Raw genomic sequence first — 24,339 nt, forward strand, 5'->3', positions numbered from 1 at the left:
GCAATGAAAATGCTGTGAGACCATACGCCCACCATACAGAGAGACCATGGGTCCTCTGCTGTGGTGAGCAGAGACCTACTGTGCAGTGCTGTGATAAAGCTGGTTTGGACTTACAGACATGTAATTTCTGGCCAGTGAAAGCAGCAGAATAAATTCAGGTCAATTAAAAACTGAGAAATGGTTCAATTCTGAGAAGGCACAGTTCAGTGAAAAACTTTGAGGAAAGAAAGCACACACAAAATGGGTTGTGTTATATATCATAGTTTATATTTAGTAACAACAGGTTAAAAATTGTAAAAAGAGCTTGGAAGTTAGTTGTTGAAGATTGCTTTGCTCCTTAAAAAACAATTACATACCAATTATACTTTTCTGTGAAATTTGATAACAGGTGAGTTTGGAGATTCTCAGTACAAAGAGAATTCTCCCAGGCTTCAGGCCTTAGAGAGGAAGAATGAAGACAATTATTACCTGTCTTTCTGTTCATGTTGTTTATAGATATGTACCTTCAGAGTGTGCTATTCATAGTTCACCAACAGAGTGAAAGGTTTTTACTTTGAGGCAAGTCAGGTTTCACCTTAGTGATCCCGGTTATAAAAAGATGCTAGCTCTTAATAATGGATCTCCTCTGAGCCATGGAGTCATTTCGTCTGTCCCCGATTCATCCGCATCATCTGGTGACCCCGACATGATCTGCAGCCTAGGCTGAAGGGCGGGACTCTGGAGGGTCCGGCCGAGCTCGCAGCCGAGGCTGAACACGGAGGGATCTGGAGACCCCTTCTGAATCGGACGCCATTGACTGTGCCCTGTGTCTTCCTGAGAGGACTGGTCTGGTTTGGACCGCGGGTGTCAGCCCCGAGAGGCCGTGAACTGAGAGGAGATGCCTTTTCTCAAAACAGCAGACTGTCTCCTGAAGTGGACGGCTGCTGAGGGATGGGGTTTCCTTGAAAATGGGGAACCAACTTTCTAGCAACAAACAAGTAGTTCTGATCGCGTGGAGAGCTTTTGTCCCGCCCATGAGACTCTCTGATGGAGAGCTCTGCGGTCTGCTTTCCTTGGTCAGAGATCACGGGTTCGCAACAGATGTGAGCACTGCATTCCATTGGAGACTTGGGAATCCCTAGGTGACTGTCTGCTAACTGCAGTCACCACAGGCGATGCGGTCACAAGGTCTTCACTTCCTGCCTGGAAGACCCATATCTAAAGCCTTCAGTGGCCCCAGGAAAAGCGGTCCCGAGCCAAGAACTGCGACCTCCGCCGCTCCCGCCTCCGCGGGTTCTCAGCCCCGCGGGGCGCGGGGAGTGCTAGCTCTGCCCACGGCCCAGAAGCAGCTTTCTTCTGTTTCGCCAGAGCATGCGCTGGAGGGATGGAGCCTCCCCCCCAGAGACACTGCCAGGGGCGCCACATTGCCCTGGAGCGGGAGGAGCCGCCGCGGCGCTTTTGCGTGCACCCGCGGCCGGCGCACCGATCAGCGCCCCGTGCCAGCGCCGCCGCCGCCTCTCCAGTCGCGGACTCGGCGGCTGCGCCCCCGGCCGTGGCAGCGCCAGGGGCTCGCCCCACAGCCCGCTCGGCAGAGACTGACGGCGCACCACGCGGCCCTGGAAAACCCCCTGCGATCCCCTGGGGAACACTGCTCCCTCCACTGCTCGACCAGCCCCCGCAGCATCTCCGTGCTCCCCTTCCCGCCTGCATCGGAGCCTGCAACCAGCCCAGTCTCCTTCAGTCTCGTCTCCCTTTCCCCTTCCTCGGACGGTCCCGAGCGTCCTTCTGAGGCGGAGAAATTGAAAGAAAGGAGACACCAGCCCACTCTGCAGCGCAGGCGCCGCGCAGCTGCTGTCTGCCGGTGCCGGAAAACTGAGAACTCTGAAACTCAGGGCTTTTCTGGGACCCCACGTTTTCCTGGGACAAACCCTCTCTTGGACGGGAGGCGTCCTCGCCCCGTGGGGCTCCCCGCGGAGCTCGGGGCACCTCGGCCCCCCGCTCCCCTCTGCGGGGCGGGAGAGGCGGTCTCCAAGAATGCCGCCGCTGGTCTCCGGCCCTGGGGGGATGGGGGTGGGCAACAATCACTTGTATCGTGGGCAAGGAGGCGCAGGAGGGAGCGCGGATCACCCGCTTGTCCTGGGCAGACGGGGGTGGTGCCAAGATCCCCAAACTCAGGGTGAAATTTTATATTCCCGGAAAACCCTCTCCTTTCCATCTGCCAACATGGACCAGCAGTCCTGGAGAGAGTGGGGAGGAGAGGAGTAGACGTTCACTCCTGCGGCCCAGACGCTCGCGGCATGGTGGGGGCCGGCTGTGGAAACAAAGACCCCGCTCCATGGACCGGGTTTGGGGTCCTTGGTCCGTCCGCCAGGACCGGGTCCCCCGCCCCACCCCAGGGTCATAAAAGCCGCTGGCCTTTCTGGAAAAAAAAAGGTATCCTATTCATAGACTTGGCTCAGACTGGAACGTCACAACTTAGGCTGGTTGCATATTATAGGCATTTTTCTCAAGTGTTTCTGAATTTGGTCACTTCTACTGAATTGTGTTGAAAACTTTGAGGATGCAATTTGGACCTGACTTCAATTTTATCACTCGAATTTTTATTCAGGGCATGATTACACAGGCCAAAAGCCTTGCATGATTCTTCTGTCAAAGTGCACACACCCTGCAAAAAGCAATTTCAGTGAAAGCCAACCAAGGCTTGACCTGCTGCACCTTACTGGCTGCAATAATCCCAGAGGCCTAAAGGTTTGCAGCTGTGGCAAACAAGTGTCTCATTTTGCCAAATTTGGCTGATTTGGGCATGTGCATATCTTTATTAATACCTTCTTTGCTGCCATGTGGGCATCTGCTCACACTGGGAAATGGGTTTTGATGAGTCGGACTGCCAGTCCTTTGGCAGACTGACAATGGTTTGTTACTATACTAGAGTTGGTAACTGATTTTTTGGAATTTATAATATAAATTAGAGATCTCTTCAACTGTTCTGATCCAATGTCTGATTAGAGGTTTTGATTGACAGTTGACAAATCTCTTGAGCTGTGTTTGTTCTCCTTCCTGCAGGGGGTCCTGCAGAAGAGTAAAAATGCCAGTTCCCTCTTTAAATTAAAAGAGGGAATTGTGGAGATTCTCAGTTCAGTCAAAGAGAATTCTCCCAGGCTTTAGGCCTGGGAAACTTAGAGAGGAAGAATGAAGACAATTATTACCCGTCTTTCTGTTCATGTTGTTTATAGATATATACCTTCAGAGTGTGCTATTCATAGTTCACCAACAGTATGAAAGGTTTTTACTTTGAGGCCAGTCAGGTTTTACCTTAGCGATCCTGGTTATAAAAGGATGCTAGCTCTTAAAAAAGGGTCTCTCTTTTTCACCTCTGAACTATGGAGTCATTTTGTCCATCCCTGACTCAACAGCATCAGGGGAGGAACACCGTTACTACACTTGCAATAGAACGCTTGTAGTTGAATCAGCTTTTCCTCATCTAAAGGAAGTTTGCTAAGTTACTACTTGAAGTTTACAAAGCTACTACTTATATACATTTATGTGTTAATGTTACCGAGGAATGAAAGGAATTACAGTACACCATAAAAATAAAATTAGTCCAATTTACTTAATTGAACAGGCTGTTACAGACTATTTCCAATGAATTTCAGGTCTTAAAATAGAATAAAACGCTTGTAGTTGAATCAGCTTTTCCTCATCTAAAAGAAGTTTGCTAAGTTACTACTTGAAGTTTACAAAGTTACTACTTATATACATTTATGTGTTAATGTTACCGAGGAATGAAAGGAATTACAGTACACCATAAAAATAAAATTAGTCCAATTTACTTAATTAACAGTCTGAACAGGCTGTTACAGACTATTTCCAATGAATTTCAGGTCTTAAAATAGAATAGAACGCTTGTAGTTGAATCAGCTTTTCCTCATCTAAAAGAAGTTTGCTAAGTTACTACTTGAAGTTTACAAAGCTACTACTTATATACATTTATGTGTTAATGTTACCAAGGAATGAAAGGAATTACAGTACACCATAAAAATAAAATTAGTCCAATTTACTTAATTAACAGTCTGAACAGGCTGTTACAGACTATTTCCAATGAATTTCAGGTCTTAAAAGGATGCAGATATGAACTAACACATTTTTAAAAACATTATAGATACATTATAAAAAAAATTATAAAAATATTAGGAAGCAACATGGAACATTTGATTTGCTACTGCATGTAAAAGACCAATTCATCTCAGGTCACCACTGACATTCGCTAATTTATTTTTTGCTTCTTTCTTTTGGGCTGATTCGATTTATTGTTTTGAGTCTGACCGTATCTTGCAATAGTGGACACACCATCCACAAACCTGGTCTTGTAGAGGACATTTGCATTGTTGAACATTCCATCCTTTAAGGACACCACAACAAACTAAAACAAACCAGAAACAGTTAAAATAAATGTTGCTCTCTAAACAACACTAGAAAAAGTTTCCAAAGAGAGGACGCCTTTTCCTTCATTTGGTTAAATACCTCAGTAATAATCTTTAAAAAATATTCTAAAACTAACCAAAGCCCAACAGAATGTGCTACACAGGACAGTGTAAACCCACTTTTTCTACAGCTAATGACTCTTCTGTCCATGTCCCAGCACCTGGCCTGGGATACAGTCCACAATACAGGATGCCTGTTCGTGGTGGAAGTAAACATGGAAATAACTGCCACTAATTATGAAAGAATGTAGGGTCTTTCCTAGTCAAAAGATACTACTCAAATAATTTTGCAATACTGGTTCCCCTCCTCACTCTCATAATTTGGAATGGTCGAGTCCTCACATCAAATAGAGACGGTTACTGCCTTTTTTTCATGTACAGGTCACAATGATACAGACATCCTTTCCAGTAGTGCCTCACTTATTTTAATAGGGTTGACATGAAATATCTTTAACCTCAAGTTAAAAATCTCTAGGAAAAAAGAATTCAGGATGTTGTCATGCTTGAAACTGAGCATATTACAGATACTCCTCCCTATTCCTCCATTTTAACCAGTGCAGCAACGACATTCAAGTTTCAGCACTTGCCATGTCAGTCTAGATTTCAGCTGAAATAACTCAGAAATATAACACACATCTGCAGAAGAGGTAAACAGCTCAGAGTCCTCAGTGGCAGACTGCCTTTGGAAATAATGGATGGAACTCTGAGCAACCTGGCCTGGCAGAAGGTGTCCCTGTGTGTTACCCGGATGATCTTTAAGGCCCCTTCCAACCCAAACCACAATCATTTCAAGATCATACCTGGGAGTGTCTGAAATGAGTTTGAAGCATCTGTCCAATATTCTGGGTATGAGAGAGATCAAGGGCTGCATCCACTTCATCCAAGATGTAAAATGGAGCAGGCTTGAAGAGGAGCATGGCTAATATCAAGGATAAGGCCACCAATGATCTAGTATGGAGACAAGAAAATTATGATTTAGTCTTGTTTGAAGAGCTCTGGCTTTTGAAAACAATTGCTGAGAGGCAATGAAGGTGGTAAAGGGTCTGGATCACAAGTCTGATGAGGAGCTGGGATTGGTGTTGTTTAGCCTGGAGAGAAGGGGGCCCTGGAAGGACCTTGTAGCTATCTCCTGAAAGGAGCGTGCGACCAGGTGGGGATTGGCCTCTTCTCCCAGGTAGAGAGGCAGGCCAAGAGGAAATGATATCAGGAAAAATTTCTTCACTGAAATGGTTATCAAGCATTTCAGTGGGTGGCCCACAGAAGTGCTTCAGTCAGCACTCATGGAGAGATTTAGAAGACATGCAGATGTGGGATTTAACAACAGTTTAATGCTGGACCTGGCAGTTAAGCTAATGGTCAAACCTAATGATCTTAAGAATTTGTCTAGCCTAAATGATTCCATGATTCTAAAACAGTCCCTCAAAAGCACATTACTGCTGTGGTTCTGAGGAGATGAAATGATAGTTTCCTCATTTCAAAACGTGAAGTCTTCTGTCAGAAACAGCAAATATTACTTTTTCTTATTGGAAAATCAAGTTAGTTGCGTGCCGATATTTAAAATTACGCTGTTGTTTGATTTCCAGTTCTGAGTTTTCCAATTATGTTTTTCTACATCTGGTTCTTCAAGTATTCTGTCCTTAAAAAGTTCTGTATCTCTGTCTCACCTCTTCCCAAATTCTGTTTCTGCTTTTCAGTTTGTAAAGATCCTTTTTCCTTAGAAGTTGCAAAGAAGCCCATGCCCTACACAGTACCCTTAGACACTGGAAAAGAAGACTGTTGCCATGACACTACCTTTATACCAGGGAAACACTTGCCTATGTAGATTTTTGTGGTTACAACTCAAGGAGAGGAGCATTTAATTCAACATTATGTCAGTACTACCTAGAGTTTAATGTGGTTTTCTCACCATTCAATTGTTTTTTTTTGCCACTTCTGTGTGACAAGAGTAAAATCTTGTTTGTTATCTTATACTAAGTAAAGCATTGTTCTAAGTCAGAATGTATTAATGGTGCTTCCAATATTGAGTCCATTTGGAAGGAGGCAGAGTCCCTGACTTGAAAAGATTAAGTTTTTGCTTTTCAGAACTTTAATTACTTAGACATATCAATTACATACACAACAACAATGGAAAACAAATTAATTCACCAACCTTTGTCCTCCACTTAGTTCTGTTAAGTTTTCCTTCCAGCTGTTTCCTAAGGCAACTCTGAACTCCATACCCACAAAGCCATTGCCAGTTTTAGAGGCTGATAGCATAGCTCTGGCTCCAGGTAGGAGTGTTGAGAAAATGGAACCAAAGTCTTCATTCACCTAGAAGCCAGACCACAAAAGATCTGTAAGTGTGCTTTGGATCAGGAGCACAAAGAGTGAAAAACTTAGTGGTGAGCAGCATGACACTCAAAACATCTTTTCCAGTTCAACACGGTGACTTCCCATGTCACACACCAGACAGTGAGAAAACATTAGCTTTTACTTTTTCTGTACGGAACAGAGAAGCAATACCAAAGGATATATGACACCTCATACTAAGCATTTTAGAAGGATCCAATGAAAGATGTATTGGAAGGCTTCTTATGCTATCAGCCAGGGAAATGGTTATGCCCTAACTCAGATTCATTAACTAGCAAATTACAATTTCTCCCAGTTAATGGACTGCTAAAAGTACAAGCACCATGTAAGATACATGGTGGTATCCTCCCCACTCTTTTTCTTCCCAGGTTTACTTAACCAATGTGCAGGTATGGGATGGGATGCAACTTTGTAAATGCAGACTAAAATTTCCTTGGTTTAGGAGTTATCTGAAAACACACTTATTCCACCATGAGTGATGCTTTTGCATTACAGCTCATTAATTTCTGCCAAACACCAGTTTTACAATGAAACTGTACCATTTTGTCAGTGATATTCCTAAGTACAGGCAGGATAATTAATAATTAAACAGATACTTAATCTATGTGCAATTTAACCTTGCTTAAAACTGATTTTCTCAAAGGCAGAAAAGCACAAGATCTGTTGATACAGCAGAAAAGAAAGTGTCAAAAGATTTCCATCTAGAAAGGCATAATTTTATACTCTTCTTATAATTCATTATATGAAAGACCTGGTAAAAAGGCAGAGTGCCTAAGTATCAGAAACATAAATGAGACATTGCTCTACCCCAGTATTATGTATCCTGACAGTAACAGGAGCAGTAACCCAGGTCCACAGCCCTGCACTGTAGAGGGCAATATAACAGAAAATTTTTACTCTGGTAAAATATTGGCTTAAGAAAAGAAAAAAACGCCAAAAATAAAACCCAGCTGTATTTCAATATGCCTTAACCTTCATGAAATGTTTGTGGACACTAAAAGGGAATGAGAAAGTAGTTTTGCAGCTCTGACTGGACCTTTACAATTCTCAGAGAATTCATGTCTTATTCTCAAAAGTGGGAATAAACAGGCGAAATAAAGTGATTATTTTTAAATACAGGTCAGGGATATTAGTTCTGAAAACAGATTTTTTTTCCCAAGGAAATATGCAAAACAGTAATCAAAGATAAATTTGATCCTCTACTAAAACATGAAGATAAATTTCAAGTGTCATACCTTTTCCCAAGCAAGATGTAAAGCTTGTTTTTTTTTCCGGTCAAGCTCTTCAATAACTGCAAGAATTTTTATCTTGTCATTCTCCACAATTCTTTTTTTCTTCATTAAGTCATTGTACTGGTGCAAGGAGAAGAAAAGACTGATTTCAATGAACCTTGTGCTCAAATGCACTTTGTGCTAATCTTACAGCTTCACTGTATCATTGTTCAGCTATGAAACAGTTATTAACCACAAGATTAAAATCCAGTGCATTCATTTACCTGCATGAGGGATGTAAATTTTGGGATTATTTGCAAATTAAAGCATCAGAATTTTCAACAATCAGCAAGGGGGAAGGACATTGCTCTGAAAGTTGCACTTCCAAGTTAATCATGTTTCATTTGCTTTTCTATAGAAGAAAGGATAGTTGTCGAGGCTGACAGGAGGAAAAGTACTAGAAAAGCTGAAGGATAAAATCAGTGGGCAGTTTTCAGACAATCCTGGAATAGCCTGAAGATACAGATTAATTCAAGACAACCTTGGTATGCTGTCAAGCTATCATGCTTGAAAGATGAATATATTTTTGGTCTGCAATTTTTAATTCCGTATATAGTTCTCAAATTATCTAATGGATGCCATAAGGCTTCCTAATGCTTCAACTTAGGATGATCTGGGTAGGAAGGAATAAAAGAGTATTTTTTACCTTATGAGTAACCTAAAAACCTGGTGTGCCAATGAATAGTTCAAAGATGTAAGATTAGTATGAAAAAAACAGGAAAAGGTTTAGGTTTTTTTTGGTATATTGAGAAATAGAGCACATGAAAATGTAAAGCTACATTATATATATCTGTATATATATAATGACATTGTATATATCCGTATATATATAATGACCAGCCTGCCCGATTTTTATAGATTAAAGCATAGAACGTTTACCCTTTCCTCTGCATCAGAAAGCATGTTCATGGCTCTTGTGTTCACATTCCTTCCCAACTCCTCTTTATGCTCCTGCAATTTCTGCAGCTTCTGACTTGCTTCTTTAGGGTTGCAACTTTTGAAATCATAGGCTGTGTTTGGCTGGCCAAAGAGTGGCTTGTCTGAAGCTATCCACTTGTATTCTTTCAGCATTTTGGCCACCTTTAAACAAAAAGTTATGTTGAAGTTTTTTCTTTACCCTTCTCAAATGTGAAATAAAAATTAAAACAAACAAAAACAAAACCAAACCCACCAAAACACCCTACCTACATTCTGAAATTACCATATTAATTCTTCTACCCCGGTGTAGCACAGGTAGATTTCTTTACAATGCTTTTTGTGATTTCCTTCACTGTGGACAAACGAAGGATTTAAGGTCACTTTCATGTATGTCTTACTAACCTACAGCACTTTTTTGTACATCTGAACTTTACCAATGCCACTTCATCATGGAACTACCTTCTTTAATTAGTTATCTAATTTGTCCAGACAGTCAGAATGTTCTTACTGATCACTTTCTCACTGTGATCTCTGTTACTCCACACAGATTAGCTCTTCTACAATGTACAATTTTCACTCCCTCTTCCTCAGACAAAAATTTTACATTGAGAGCTGCAAATATGACAATGCTTAAAGGAAAAAGGCCATTTTCTTTGCACGTGGCTCGGGAATAACCATTCTTGGTCACAAGATGTGAAGAAAAGCACAATTTTGAAATACCTTGGCAGCAGCATCAGCAGCTTCTTGTTGACGTTTGGAGATGCTGTATTCTAATTCTTTAATCTTAAGCTGTAATTCATTATTTTGTTCTCTGTATTTTACCATCTCTGCATATTTGTCTTTAATTGCATTATCATGTAATGCAATTACTTCCCTTTGCTTGGCAAGCTCCTTCTGTGCTTTTTCTACAGATTCCTGAAAAAAGCAAATCAGCAGACATTTACTGGCCTCTTTTAAAGCTGGCATTAAAGCCTTATTGGAACTGACACAGCAAGGAGAAAAAAAATCACAAGTGAAAGTGAAGAAAAAAATAACTACCTAGGCTGATTGAGTATAGTAAGCAAATCTGCAGAAAAAAATACACATCATAATGTGAGATTCAGAGTAACATCAAAATGGATAATGAAACACAGTATTATATTCACTTTTACCTCTGTTTTAGCCACTTCAGCCACCAGAGCATCACCTTGATTCTGGTAGGATTTGATTGCTTCCTCTGCAGCTGTTATCTGCTGTTTATAGGAGGCCTGCTCTTGTTTCAGCTCTTCAAGTTCCAGAACTAAAGCTTTGACTTCCTAGAGAGATGTTTTCCAATTTATTAGTTATACTTAAATGCAAAGAATTAAGATTCAGCTGGATGGAATTGATGTAGTAAATGCTGTAGAAGATTAACAGCACCCATTCTTAAGCAAGGGTGTAATCCCAGAAAATAAAGAAAAACACAAAAAAAAATTTAGTCAGTTGACTACACAGTCATATATTAAGTCCCAAAACTGAGAGTATTAAAACTTCAGGAGAATCAAACTTTCTGATTTTTGCACTTTTAACATGGAGAGTTAACTGCCAACAGAAGTGAAATTTTACCTGCTGCATGTCTTTTATTTTTTTGCTTGAAGTGTCTGTCTTTTTCTTGGCATTGTCTAGATTCTGCTCCGCATTTTTTTGCTCTTTTAGACGCTCTGCTTCTGCATTTTTAATTTTATTCTCTAATTCCTTGTATTTTTTTTCTGCCTTCATTTTGCTCTCTTCAGTTTTTTTTAATGTCTCTTCACAAGATGCTGAATCAAGAAGTAGAGTACTGAGATTGAGCACTGTTCTCATCTTTAAATTTACATCCTAAACACCAGCTGAAATAAATCTCTCTTTGCCCCCAACAGAAAAAAAGTGGTTGAACACTCACTAGTTGCTGAAGTCTGAATAATCAGATATTTCAATGATTACTCTAAGACAGTGTGCTGCTGCTGTCAGTTATTGGTAGCGGACCAAACCGCCATTGTGAAAAGATGACCATTTTTTTTTGACAGAGGGAAGAATGTCAAGTTACAGGACCAAAAAGTAATTAATCAGACGGCTACCTAACAAGATACCATCTCATCCCTAGAATATTACGTCTAGATGTGTATCACTTCTGTCCATTTTTTAGATGTCTTACTTGCTGCTGCATTTTGTGCAATTTTGCCTCTCCTTAGCTATAGAAAACACTATTTCTTTCCAATGCTTTCTTGTTATGCAAACTATATTACTAACCTTAAGTACAGATGGCTTGAAAAGAGCAAAGATTACTCAAATATGGGATTAAATCCATTTTTGAACTTCCCTGCAAAGATGTAGTTTTCTTTATTACAAAGTATATAAAAAACATTCAGTGAGAGTATAACCTTTACTATAAGAGAATGGCCACCTTTAAGTGAATCACCTCTATGCAAGTATACTGTGATTCTCTGTTTGTTACATGTTCTAAAATATAAAGCTAGTATTTTTAAAGTTAAAAGTACTTATTTCTTAAATTAAGAATGTGTTACTCAAACAGCCTGATATCCATCTTATTCTCAGCAATTAGTTTTCAGGTAAAAGAACAAGAATGCATTTTGTCACCAATGGTTTTCTTCAGGGCAACCAGCTCTTCCTCTTGTTTGTGGTAAGCGCTTTGACAAAGCTTCTTGTGCATCAGCTCTGCTTCCTCAGACTTCATCTCCCATTGCTGCTTCAGTTGCTGATACCTTTGGAGACAGTAGTGACACACACTGCTATATGGAAGGTTACCCAGCATCTCACTTTCACAGCTGAAGTAAGTAGATTAATATCTATATTCCATTTCTCATGTGAGATACAGTGATGACAACAGGGCAAATAAGCTTAAATTAATGAAAACTTGATATAATTGCTTTAATAGTAATTGTGAGGTTTATAGGCATGTAAGTTATTACATACATGCCTTGCTGTTTAGCCCTGATCTGACCTATTAAAACAAATGCAACTCATGGAATTTTGGCAACAATTCAGACATCATTTTTTTCCCAGCTGGCAGCATGACAGATATTAGGGTGAAGAACTGTAGAAAAGATATCTAGGAGCAAAAGTTCCTTCCTTCTCTTAGCAATATTTCTGGAAGTCTACTGCAGCTCAAAATGATTTGAAAAAATAAATCCAGCTGGTAGGTAACATGTTATGCAACACTACCTCCTTATGGTATTTTTGCAGAACTGACTAAACATATTTTTCTGTTCCATCTTTTAATATAGTATTCAGTAACTGAGTAGCTGAAAATCAAGTATACTTAATATTATTTAATTTAAATGCTTCAGCAGCATCCCTCAGATAGTCCTTTTTAACATCTTTTTATTTCCTTGTGAAAAAAATAAGACCGAATTGGAATTCTTTAAGACAAATTGGAATTCTTTACAGGTGTTAAAAATATGTCTAGAACAGATCCATTCTTTAGTGGACTTCATGAAAATTCAACCAATTTCAGTTAGATACCAATGTGTACCCCTTTTTTTTCCCCCAGTATTATCCAAAACAAAGGGGTTTTGCATGTGTTATTTAAAAACTGAATTTGCTTTTTGATTACTGAACTTACTAATTATATTGGGAGGAGAGGGAGGAAGGGGATTACTTTTTGCATATTACATTCTCAAAAGGCCTATGGCCTCCCAAAACAACTTGTTACATTACATTTACGCAGTCACATTAAGAGAAATTATACACATTGTACAGTGCAAATCTTACCTTTCAGCAACCTTCTTCAAGCTTGCCAACTCATTCTCTACAGCTGCAAGTTCAGATTGATTTTTCTTGAGTTCTAGTTCAACATCTTTCACTTCTTGAAGTTTCAACAATATTGGTGGTGCCTGTGAGGATGCACCTGTCCATTGAAAAAATTAAAAAGCCAGGCTGATTGGAATTAAACCAGTGGATTCACTACTGGTAACTGCAAATTCTAAACATTAATAATGAGGCAGGTTAATGATTTATTTTAATTGAGAAACAGAGAAGGTGGCTACGCTAAAGCTAGAAGAGGAAGACTACTTCCTCTGTTACAGAACATAGTTCTGCAGTCTTTGAAAACTGTACATGTGTGTCTTATGCAAATAGCTAACTTTCCATAATTTATGAAATTATCACAAACCGATAATGAATTACTTCAAAAAAGTACTGTTGCTTCCAAGAGGATTATACAGTCTAATAAGATTTAAATATTTAAAATCTAAATTACTTTATGTAAAGGTTGTCATTAATTTTTTCTAAAACTAATTAATATTATTTCAGTTCAAGCCAACTTTAGCTCAAATGTATTATTCCGAGTATGTATCTAAACAAAATGGTTACTGTTAATTTTTAGAAAAAATATGCAAGAGCAGTAAACATATCAACAGACACACAATATTATTAGTATTGTACGAATAGAACAAGCAATTGCCTCCATGCAGAGTTCCTTGGGGATCAAACACATCTCCATCAAGAGTAACACTTCTCGTCATTATCCTTTTGTCAAAAGTCACTTTCTTGGCGTTATCCATGTTATTACAGACCAGTGTTGTTCCAAAGACATATTCCATTGCTTTCTGCAGTTCAGATTCATATCCAATTAGAAAAATGGCTAAATTCAAGTTAGCATGCCCAGCCTAGAAATCAAACAAAATGCAATTAGTATGCCTTAAAAGTTATAATAACTCTCAAATTTGATTTCTGTCTTTTGTTGATAATAACTCTTCCAAAAGTATCATCACATTTTTCAGTTACAAGTGGAATAATTAATACCCATTTAAACCTCACAAAATTGAAAGGATACAAAGGAAAACAAAATCTCAAACTCTGTACAAATTCTTATTGTAATAAGCATTAAGAATCTCAAGTTTTTAGTACAGAAATAAAATTAAAATGGGACAGAAACAATATAGTGTAAAGAGTGCATTTATTTACATACCATGCTTTGGGCCAACTTGACTATGTCTTCTTGAAGACACCTGGCTGAAATTTTGTTTAAGGGAATGATGGTGTATCGATGCTTTAGTTCACCCTTCTCTAAAATCTTTTTGCCAGTATCCTCAAATGAAAAATAGTTACAAAGCATACCTGAGTACACAAGTTGATTTTGTAAAGTAAGGTAATAGGGCACTGGGAGAAGAACACATTGTTGCCACCAACAATGCAAGACTTTCTTGACCCAATTAAAACATGTACCTGGGTCCAAACCCCTCTCAAGCACTCAGTAACAAGGCACGTGCTTGCCAACCCCGGATCATATGACCACATCTCAAAATTTAGAGTTCTGTAGTAATGAAATAAACTTACTTCTGTGTCCACAATGACGTTATAGAGTTTCCTTCCAGCCACCGCTTCCAGGGCTTTGGCATTGGATAGATCTTTCACAGTGAAAAGAGACACAACAGGGCCTTTCACATGCTTCAAATTCCAATTTCTTTCTGGATGTCTTAAAATTAATATAAATTATGACTATGAATCATATTTGTTTTTCTCTACACATCCTTTAAAAAATTATATTTAAAACCCATGATACTGGGTTTCCCAAAAGCAATTCTATCAGAAAAAGAACCCCATGAAAAAATTGTTAAATTAAATAGTCCACAGGAAGAGATTTGACAATAGTCAGTTACACAGCCATTAAAATAATGGAATTCCTGATTTATTTCCATATTTTTTCAATGGATTTTTCCAATGGGCTTTGTTATTACTCCAAATAGGAGTATGTTCAGCCCATTACACAAAAAATTAAACCTGGGGATACAGATATTTGGAGTTGGCCTCCAAAGAGCAAGTCTATTGGTGTCCACAGGCTGAAAACAATGATTTCACATTTCCCAGTTTAGACCTTTGGATTCTATGGCTTTAGCTACTGAACTTATGACTTGGAAACACCATCAGCCAAAACTTTTACATTCTAGTGACTTAGATAAGATTTTAACATTTCCTGACTTTCCCCCTGTTTTCAGCATGGGTGAGACAGTCATTTTTCACTGGCAGCAAGAAAAAGACAGCAAGAGCTAAGACATTGGTAGAATTATGTGGTAAAAGGCCCCCAAAAGTCCTTTCAAGAGTCTTTCAGGATCACTCTGAAATCTTACTTGTATGTAAACTGTAGATGAGGAAATTTTGCCATTAAATTTTCACTCAGTTCTTTTAGCCGGCTGATATCAGAAATCAATGCCTTCTTTTTTGCTAGGAGGGCTTCTCCTTTTTCTTCTTCAGAGTTGAACACAAGCAGTAGACATATAACCAGAGCAGAGAAATGTATTATCTTAAAAATTAGTATCCTACACTGCTTATCTACATATATGTAGAGAAGATTTTTTTTAATTCTTTGTAAATTTTCAGACTAAATAAATTAATACTATCATGACACCAAACATGCAAAGAAAAAGTTTAAAGAGTAATGTTCTTCTCTAAAGGTTGATCTGGAATATCAGCTAACAGTAGTGTCTGAAGCAAATGTTACCTGACATAAAAAACAAACTCTAAGAAGTATTTTAGGTATAGAAAACTAGGAAGCAATAGGGGTGTTGGTCTCTTTAACCATCTAAATTTTAGCTAGAATTAATTTGTGCCATCGCACTTCAAAATGGTCAGTCCAAAGCTGATATAATCTAATTATTTTAAGCTGCTATCTATGAAAGTTTAAGAGTTTGCAGAGCTTACATCAGAGGAATTTATGCATGAAAGCAGTGTACTTGATTTTTCCTTTCCCTCCTGCACTGGGGCTGGGTGAGATACCCAACAGCAGCCGTCATAGTGCTGTTCTTTGTGTTTCTACTGAGAAAGCATAGATGTAACACAGTTTTGGGTACTGCTAAGAATACTGGCACAGCACCAAAGCTGTCCCTCCAGTCCCTCTTCCAAAAGCCAGAAGGTTGTGAGTGGGCAACAGGTTGGGAGGGGACATAGACAGGATATGGTGTCCAATGGATATTCCATGCTATTATCAAGGTATGCTCATCAGTAAAAGCTAAGAGAAAGGACAAGGGAAGGGAGGATCCATTTTTAAGGCCTTTGTCTTCCAAAACAGCCTTCCAAAACAGCAGACTGAGGTCCTACTTCACAGGAAGTGTCTGAACACTGCCTCCTAATTCCTGATGGGAAGCAGAGCATAAATACTATTGTTTTCATTTGTTTCTGCATCCTCCAGCCAGCTGCAAGACAGAGCTGCTACTGGCCAAGGCAAAGACCATCACTGATGGTAGTGAAGCCTCTGGGATAACATATTATCAAAGGGGAAAAAAAGGCCAAACCTATCGGCTGTGGCTGGAAAGAGGAGCGACAATATGCAAGAACAGTTCTGCAGGCCGCAAGGCCAGTGAAGGACAGGGAGGAGGTGCTCCAGGCACTGGAACTGAGATTCTCCTGGAGGTTGTGGTGCAAACCATGCTGAGGTAGCAACATGGAGGGACCATGGAGGTCCACAGTGTAGCAGATATCCACCTGTAGCCCGTGGAAACCAACACTAGAGCAGGGTCCTGTCAGAACTTGCAGACCCATGGATGGATGAACCCATGCTGCAGCAGTTTTGCTGGCAGGATGTGTGACCCCCACAGGGGACCCACACTGGAGTAGCCTGCTCCAGAAGGACTGCACCTCATGAAAGGGACCCTTGCTGGAGTAGTTTGTGAAGAACTGCAGGCCATGAGAAGGATTCACACTGGAGAAGTTCAAGGAGGACTGCCTCCCTTGTGAAAAACCCCGTGGTGGAGCAAAGGGTGTAGTCCTGACCCTGAGTAGGAAGGAGTGACAGAGAGAATGTGTAAGGAACTGACTCCGGCCCCCATTCCCTATCCCCCTGTATCACTCATGGAGAGGAGGTACAGAAAATCAGAAATAAAATAGAGCCTGGGAAATTAAGTTAAATTGATTTCCCCGAGTCAAGTCTATTTTGCCCATGACAGTAATTGTCAAGTAGATCCCTCCCTGTGCTTATCTCAACCCACGAACATTTGCAGTATATTCTCTCCTCTGTCTACTTGAGAAGGGGTGCGATTGGCAAACACCTGGCATTGAGTCAGGGTCAACTCATGACAATTCTATACTCCTTTGCAGATTGCCCCAAAATTATGCATCAGAAGTCTGTCCAGACCTGAATAGTTCAGCTCCTTTATTTGCTGCTCTAGGGTTATTTTCATTTTTTCGACAGCTTCCAATGCATTTCGGTCTTTCTTGTAGCCTTCATCCATCTTTTTAACTTCAGCTTCTTTTGCCTTTAATTCTTTTTGTGCATAATTCAATTTCATTTGAGCCTATAAGGAATAAGCAAATGTGAAACCAGATCTTCAAAGACAATCTTGCAGGTGCAAATTTAAACTATTTGCACTATCAAGCTGTCCATGTAATTAATGAAGTTTTCCACTGGTTGCAGATCAAAAACCAGCCGTGGCTTTTGAAAATAATGCCACAGGTTATTTGGAAACAAAACCACAGATCTTGTATTTAACTGTGGTAACATATTAGAACATGAATAAAACTCTGAGAAGAAAAAAAGTAATTTAAGATGGGATATAGCTGTCCTTGTTACTCGACAGAGAAGAATTTCTCCGTAAGTGAGACAAGGAAAGCAAACTTTGGAAATTTAAACTCCACCATCAGAACTACCCCAGCACCGATCTTCTATCTTAAGACAAAACAAGCATTGGCTCTTTCAGTCATGTGATAAGCATACAATTTAACTAAGGAGAAAATAATTTCTTCTAAACCCTCCATTTCACAATGACAGGCATCCCTATTTTGATTCCATTAAGTTTAACTATCTTTGATTGTTTATTATGGATAACAGTCCTAATTTTTTCCTATTCAATACTATTGATCATTTGAGTACAGTGAATCCTACTTTATATCTCAAATGCCAGTTTCAAATACTCCCTCACAGCAATGCTACAGCATTTTCCTGTGCAAGGATATTTTGTTTATATTTTATCAAAAAGTTCATTTAATGCATATGACAAAATGTAAAATATCTTGCAAAGATATTCTGCACCTCTTTTCACTGATCTTTCAAGCATGTGTCAATTGGCTTTCAGACAATTTTCAAAAGCATGAAGGCAGGTCTGAGACAGGCAGAGTTTTTTTTCATACCTGTTTAGCCTCTGTTAGTGCTTGGCTAATTTCATTTTTGCAGATCATCATCTGTCCTGAAAGACTAGCTTCTTCACCATCCTTATTGCTGGACAGGCCAGCAGATACAGCATTAAAATGTTGTTGTGCTGCAGCTAAAGCATGTGCATCTTTTTCACTTTCTTCCAGTAAAACATTTAGTTCTTTCTCTAGATTCTTTACTTCTTCCTCCTTTGATTCTACTGCTTTAGAATCCTTCAGAAAAAAAAAAAAAAGAAAAAAAAAAGAAAAAAAGAAAAAGAAAAAAAAAAGAAAAAGAAAAAAAGAGAAAAAAAAAAAAGAAAAAAAAAAGAGAGAGAGAAAGAACCTGAGTCTATTACCTTGAAATTCATGTTGTTTAGGTAAGGCACAAGTAGGTTTATCAACTACATTTCTATGACCCTTTGTCAGATTTTGTGATCTTGCAATATGTCTTTGCATGTTTTCCAATGTGTTACTTGTCCCATGAGTATACTGAATATTTACAGGTAACAACTCCCCAAGAACTAGGAGAATTATCTTGCTCTTCCCAATATCTAAAAAATTATACTCCTGCATAAAAACCATTGATTGTCAAAAATATGTAAGGCAGAAAGTGCTCATTTAATTTTAAGAGTAACATATGTCCAGAGAGCATAATAGTTTGAAGTTACAGAGACCTCTGGCAAGCTTAAAAGAAATTTGGAACCGTGAGGAGTTGCACTTTATTTGTATTTGCATCATATCTTTTTCTGTAGGGAACTATCTACCTACGCTGAACAAATTAAACAAAGCCCTTAACATTTGTCTCTACTTTCTTAATGTAATTCTTGCCAATCATAGGATTCTTCATACCATAACAGGAAAGAAAAAACAGCTGTCTCCACAATCTGAATTAATTTAGTATGTAAAGAAAATTATATATTCTAATATTTTACCTTCTGCATACGTGCTACCAATTCGTTGTACTTAACCTCTTCAGCTTTTAAGTTTTGCTTCTGGAGATCAAGAGCACTTCGTACTTTTGTATTAACTCTTTGATGTGCTGAAAGAGCAGCTTCTAGTTCTTGGAGTTTACAACCAGCTTCCTACAACCAGTAATAAAGGGAATTTAATTTAGCCTGTGAAACAAATGCAGTATTTGTAATATTTCATCTTCTGTTCAGAGCTTTACGTAGAAGAAATCTGACCAAGCACGCAGTAGTCTCCAATACAAACAGGTCAGACCACGTCTCACCTCTGAAATGCAACCCAGCTAGAAGGTACTGTTGAAGACCCACATCGCTCCATAAGATGGGACACTGTCCCTGTACAGAAGGTAGATTTAGACATCCATTTATGGGCCATCCTGTATCTCATTAAATTTACTGCCCCCAAAATCAAAGTCAATACTGATCATTGTCAAACAAAACCTTGCTTGCTTTTCTTTTGAGACATCAACAAAAAGGGAGAAAAAAGCCTCTGTCAAAACTTACCATTGAATGCACAGTGTAAAAACATGAAGTCAAACAGTTTTTTACATTTCAGTTATTTTTCATTTGCATTTCAGACAAAAAAAACCAACATAAAAAAACCCTTTAAATGGATGTCTTCTAGATAAAACTGAATAACCTAAGCATAACCGCATAACCTAAGCAACATACCAGAAGAAGATAAAAATTCAACAGTATATTATCTATAAAAATAATTCCAGTATCTTAAAATTCTTTGTATTTCTCCCTGCTCCTCAGGTATTCAGAGGAGCACAACTCTGTTTTCATTTACCTTATGCTTTTCCTTTTCCATCTCCACTATGTCTTCATTAAGTTGTTTTACCTTCTGGTCAATTTCAGCCCTTGATTCCTGAAACTTGTCTATATTAGACTGCATTTCCTTTAACATATCAGTGGATGATGCCTTTGTTTCTTCAGCCAGAACAAACTGATAAGCTACACAAAAACGGCTTAAATGTTCTATTTCTCGTACTAATTTTTGGTATTCTAGATAGGATGCTCGTTCCTGGACAAAACAAAACAAAAAAACAAAACAAAACAAAACAAAAACAAACAAAAAAACCCTCTAAATTTTGATGGAAAAATAGAGTTACATAAGACTACTACAGGAATCTTTTAAGCACTTCTAAATATCAGTATTTGTAAGTAACAGAATGGATTCTTCATGTTATTCTCAGCTAAAACAACATTCACATAATTGATTGCATACCAAGAAATACTGCTTGACTTAGTTTTTTTAAGAACTAAGACACTTTAAAATCTATTTTTATCTAATTCTCTTGTTTTCTTCCTTCTCCCTACGTCGCTCTCTTGGATTTACTGGAAGTCTAAAACACATTTTCTGTATTTGGAAATATGACAAAATTCTTTCCCTTACAAGACTCTGCAGCGCTTGAAAACATGCTACTGTTTTAGCCAAAATTTACTGGTTCAGGGTAGTTGTGAAAGCATTTTTTCAGTACTTGAAGGACCTACCTTACCGCCCTTCTAATTTTTCCATACCTCTTTCAATTTTTGTAAAGTTGGACTGATCTCCTCATTTAAGACCTGAAACATACAACAGAAGATTTATATTCTGATTTTACTGAAGTCTAAAATTTACACATGTCTAGGCATGGATATCTAGTTCCAGGTGCAGAAATGAAATATTCTAGAACATTTACAAAGTCAACATTGAACTAGTTGTTCAGTTATCTTTAACAAACATGAATGAAAGTCCACTTTACAACATGTAGTACCGTTTGAATGCTTTGCAGTTTGGCTTCCTTCTTCTCTATGGTTTTCTGGACAGCTATTTTCTTGCACTCATACATCCTTGTTCCAGCTGCTTCTTCAATCATAGCTAAAATCTAAAATAAAGTAATGCAAAAAAACTTTGATGTTTCTTATTACATAAGATTGGTTCAATTAAGCTGAACATCTCATCTCCCTCCAACCTTTATTTTTGTTGCCCCCCTCCCAACATATAGGTTCTTATCATTCACATCAGTTCAGTAAAACTTCAGACAAAAACACTCCCACAACTTTCCTACCTCTGGTGGCTTCATATTTAAAACTTTGGTAATTTGTCCCTGGTGACAGAAAGATAAAACAAAATCAGTGGTTGTGTACCATGAAGTAGTAAAAAGAAAAACCAAAACCCCAAACCCCCACTCACTTTTATACATTGTATAATTCAGGCACTTTAAATTTTTTTTTTTTGCTACAACAATAATCTAGTTTACTCAGTTGTTTTGCTCTTCAAAGTTCAAATAAGTCACTCTTTCAGGTAATATACTTGAAATGGCCCTTACATTGTATCTTAGGCTAATCCTCCACAGTCCTGATTACATCTTAAAGGAGTAATGCAAATATTTCTCCTAGAGTCTTACTAGGTTGCTGATGTTGAATAAGCTCCTAGTCATAAACCAGCTTTATGGATGATGTAGCTCATACATAACAGGGAGAAAGAGAGTATGTACAAAACTGTTCCCACCTTTGCCATCCACTTGGGATAGTTATATTTGAAACAAAAAATCCTGCTCTGTTTTATTATTCCTTGCAAATATTTCAGGGATTTGCCTGCCTAGTCCCTTACCGTCTTTGCAATTTGTCAGCCTTCTTTTGATAACTGTGACTTTAGAAGGTACATATCTAAACTTCTTTCAAGATACTCTCTAACACAGAGCACAAATTATAGCAAATAAAATCTGCCATTTTATAATATTTATAAAAGCAATACCTATCTGTTAAGGAGAGAAAAAAATTGAAAATAAAGTGGGAACATATTTTGGAAAAGTTTTGCTAACATGAGGGCCACATGATAAAAAATGTGTTTTAGAGTAAAACTATGCTGTACTAGAAATATTAACAACTTAACAGACTTCATTTTTTCTTGATAAGATGCCACTCTAATTAGGAAATTAAGTGTTTTCCCACTATCTCCCCTGTCTTAAATTTAGTGCAAGTCCTACTCTTTCTGGATTTTATAAAGATGCACACAATACCTGCATAATGAGGAAGTGAGGATTATTGACATTGAGTCCAACAGAACAGAAGAGATCCTGCACACGACTGTTGGGAGCATTCACACCATTGATAAGATACTTACTTCTACCTCCAACAACAACCTAGAGAAGAAAGAAAAAAACTGCTTGGTGTTGTGAGAATATAAACTGTAATAAAGAATACAAAAATCTGAGGCAATCACACCTGTTATATCTTTGCATACAAATGTACATGCAAACTTGCAGACCATCAAAACAGAACTTCTTTGACATTTAAAATATTTAACTAAATGACAACAAAGACTAGTCATTGAGGAAAATACTGTCAAGAAACTTTCCAAAAGCTCTACTTGAAAAAAAATCCAAACAATCCAAAAATAATCAAAAACCAAAACCCCAACATCTTCACCAGAACAATAAAGGTTCCTTTGTTCTTGGAGACCAAATTTAACACAGAGTTCAGATATTAAGAGGAAAGATATGAGAGCAGAAAAAGCCACAAGATGGAAAATTTTAACTTGCTTTATGAACACTTCCAGCTAGTACACTGGATCTACTCTTACAGTTTGTGCAACTTAACGACACTATAGAAGCACCATAGAAGCCTTGTCTCTACTGCAAAAACTCAGGGACTTTAAAAACTCAGGAACCTTTTTTTTCCTTGACTACTCATGAGCATGGTAAAAATGTAAACAGGCTATGAAAAAAATACAGATATTAAAGACTCACCTGCCTAGTCACAGTGATCTCATCATTAGCTTCAAATCCCAGTGGACTCTGACTTTTGTTTGAATTATCAAAGTTAACAGACACAGTTGCCTTTGTAATTCCAGCTTGCCCACTCTTATAAACTAGATCTTGCAAGTTGGCAGCTCGCACCTAAGTCCAGGGAACAGATTTTTTGAAAGAAATTGAAATTTGAAAGAAATTAACATTTTAATTGTCCTACTGTAGGTTTTGGAGAAACTAAGAAAAAAAACCCAAAGGTCTAGCTGCATATTTCTGAGTTCATGTCAACTGACACATGGGAGCTGCAAGGTGCTATCATTGTAAAACCACAACCAGTGTGTGCCAGTCTACTTTTACTTATCCAGATAAACTGTTTCTGCATGAGGCTCCTGACAAACACTGAATACATCTGAAAAAAAGCCAGCTGACAGGAAATTTATTTAACAAGCATTTATTTTTCATAGTGCAGTTCTCAGGGAAATGATACAGGACTTGGAGGCCTGCAACTTTGTCTACAACTGGGGGAAGGAAGGGATGGGAAAGAAAGCAAATTTAAAAATCACCTTCAGACAGAGATTAAAATTGATGTCAAAGCACACACTTTTTTAGGAAAATAAAGCAGATATATTATCTCTTAAATAGCAGGCATTGCATGAAAACCACTTTTAAATTTTTTTCTGATGAACCAGGTAGCCAGATTTTAAGACATAATCCAGAACTGAAAACATTTACTACAAATCAGTAAATTAGTTCCTTTAGATGCAAAAAGGACTTTTGGCTTGAAGTTGTTAGCTCTTAAGTGGTTAGTTTTAGTCTATTGTTTTCAGCCACATACTTTGTGGTACGTGGATAAAGTTGTAACTCAACCTTAATGTAAGATTGAGCAACAATGACAGATACCCAGATTCATGCAATGAGAAATCGAAATAAGGAAACTATTTCTTTCAAAGAAACACCACCTCAGTTCTTCCGCAGGAGGTTACTCACTAGAGTAACATGAAAAGTTGCTAGCAGAAGAAAGACTTTTCTTAAATGTCCCATCTCTTACCTGTGACAGATTGTTGATTCCCAGCACAAAACAGATGGAGTCCAAGATATTGGATTTGCCACTACCATTCAAGCCAGTAATGGCATTGAATAACGGGTCAAAGTTGTTAATTTCAGTTCTCTGAGCATAGGACTTAAAACCTTCGAGAACAATTGACTTAATGTACATCTTCTCAATGTTCCTAAGGCACCAGGCAAAGTATTCCTCTGAGAAGCACTGAGAAGGGTATCCAGATTATAATCCTATATACTTCAGAGTAAAGAAAAAAGAATAACCAAATGAATCATACCGCCAAACAAACTAGATCTGAGAACCCGGAAACAACGCATGCCTTTCACAACAAAAATACCACGCATTTATAAACGAAAAAATCCAAGTAGACCACAGATCAGGCAGTATCCCATCTGTACTTCAGCATTTCTAAGGGACTTGACTTTACACAAAGTTTATCACAACACTTGCGCATAGACTCGCGGCAAAACCACGGTTTGCCGCAAAGCTGGCCGCAAG

General features: G+C 38.4%; 1 protein-coding gene across 1 annotated transcript; it reads right to left on the reverse strand.

The window, feature by feature from the left end:
- Positions 1–4,243: 4,243 nt before the first annotated feature.
- On the reverse strand, positions 4,244–23,997 carry SMC2 (structural maintenance of chromosomes 2; the record flags this gene model as incomplete). The annotated part of the gene is made up of 24 exons (XM_084224727.1): positions 4,244–4,399; positions 5,261–5,408; positions 6,610–6,770; positions 8,045–8,161; positions 8,960–9,160; positions 9,719–9,913; positions 10,150–10,293; positions 10,583–10,776; positions 11,594–11,718; positions 12,728–12,863; positions 13,419–13,623; positions 13,926–14,045; positions 14,294–14,432; positions 15,085–15,202; positions 17,085–17,244; positions 18,077–18,310; positions 19,012–19,161; positions 19,838–20,071; positions 20,569–20,613; positions 20,805–20,915; positions 21,099–21,137; positions 22,053–22,175; positions 22,782–22,931; positions 23,830–23,997. The coding sequence occupies 24 exons, from the start codon at positions 23,995–23,997 to the stop codon at positions 4,244–4,246; spliced, it is 3,573 nt and encodes a 1,190-aa protein (XP_084080853.1).
- Positions 23,998–24,339: the final 342 nt, after the last annotated feature.

Source organism: Fringilla coelebs, assembly GCF_963513975.1.
Source record: "Fringilla coelebs genome assembly, chromosome: Z".
Taxonomy (NCBI): domain Eukaryota; kingdom Metazoa; phylum Chordata; class Aves; order Passeriformes; family Fringillidae; genus Fringilla; species Fringilla coelebs.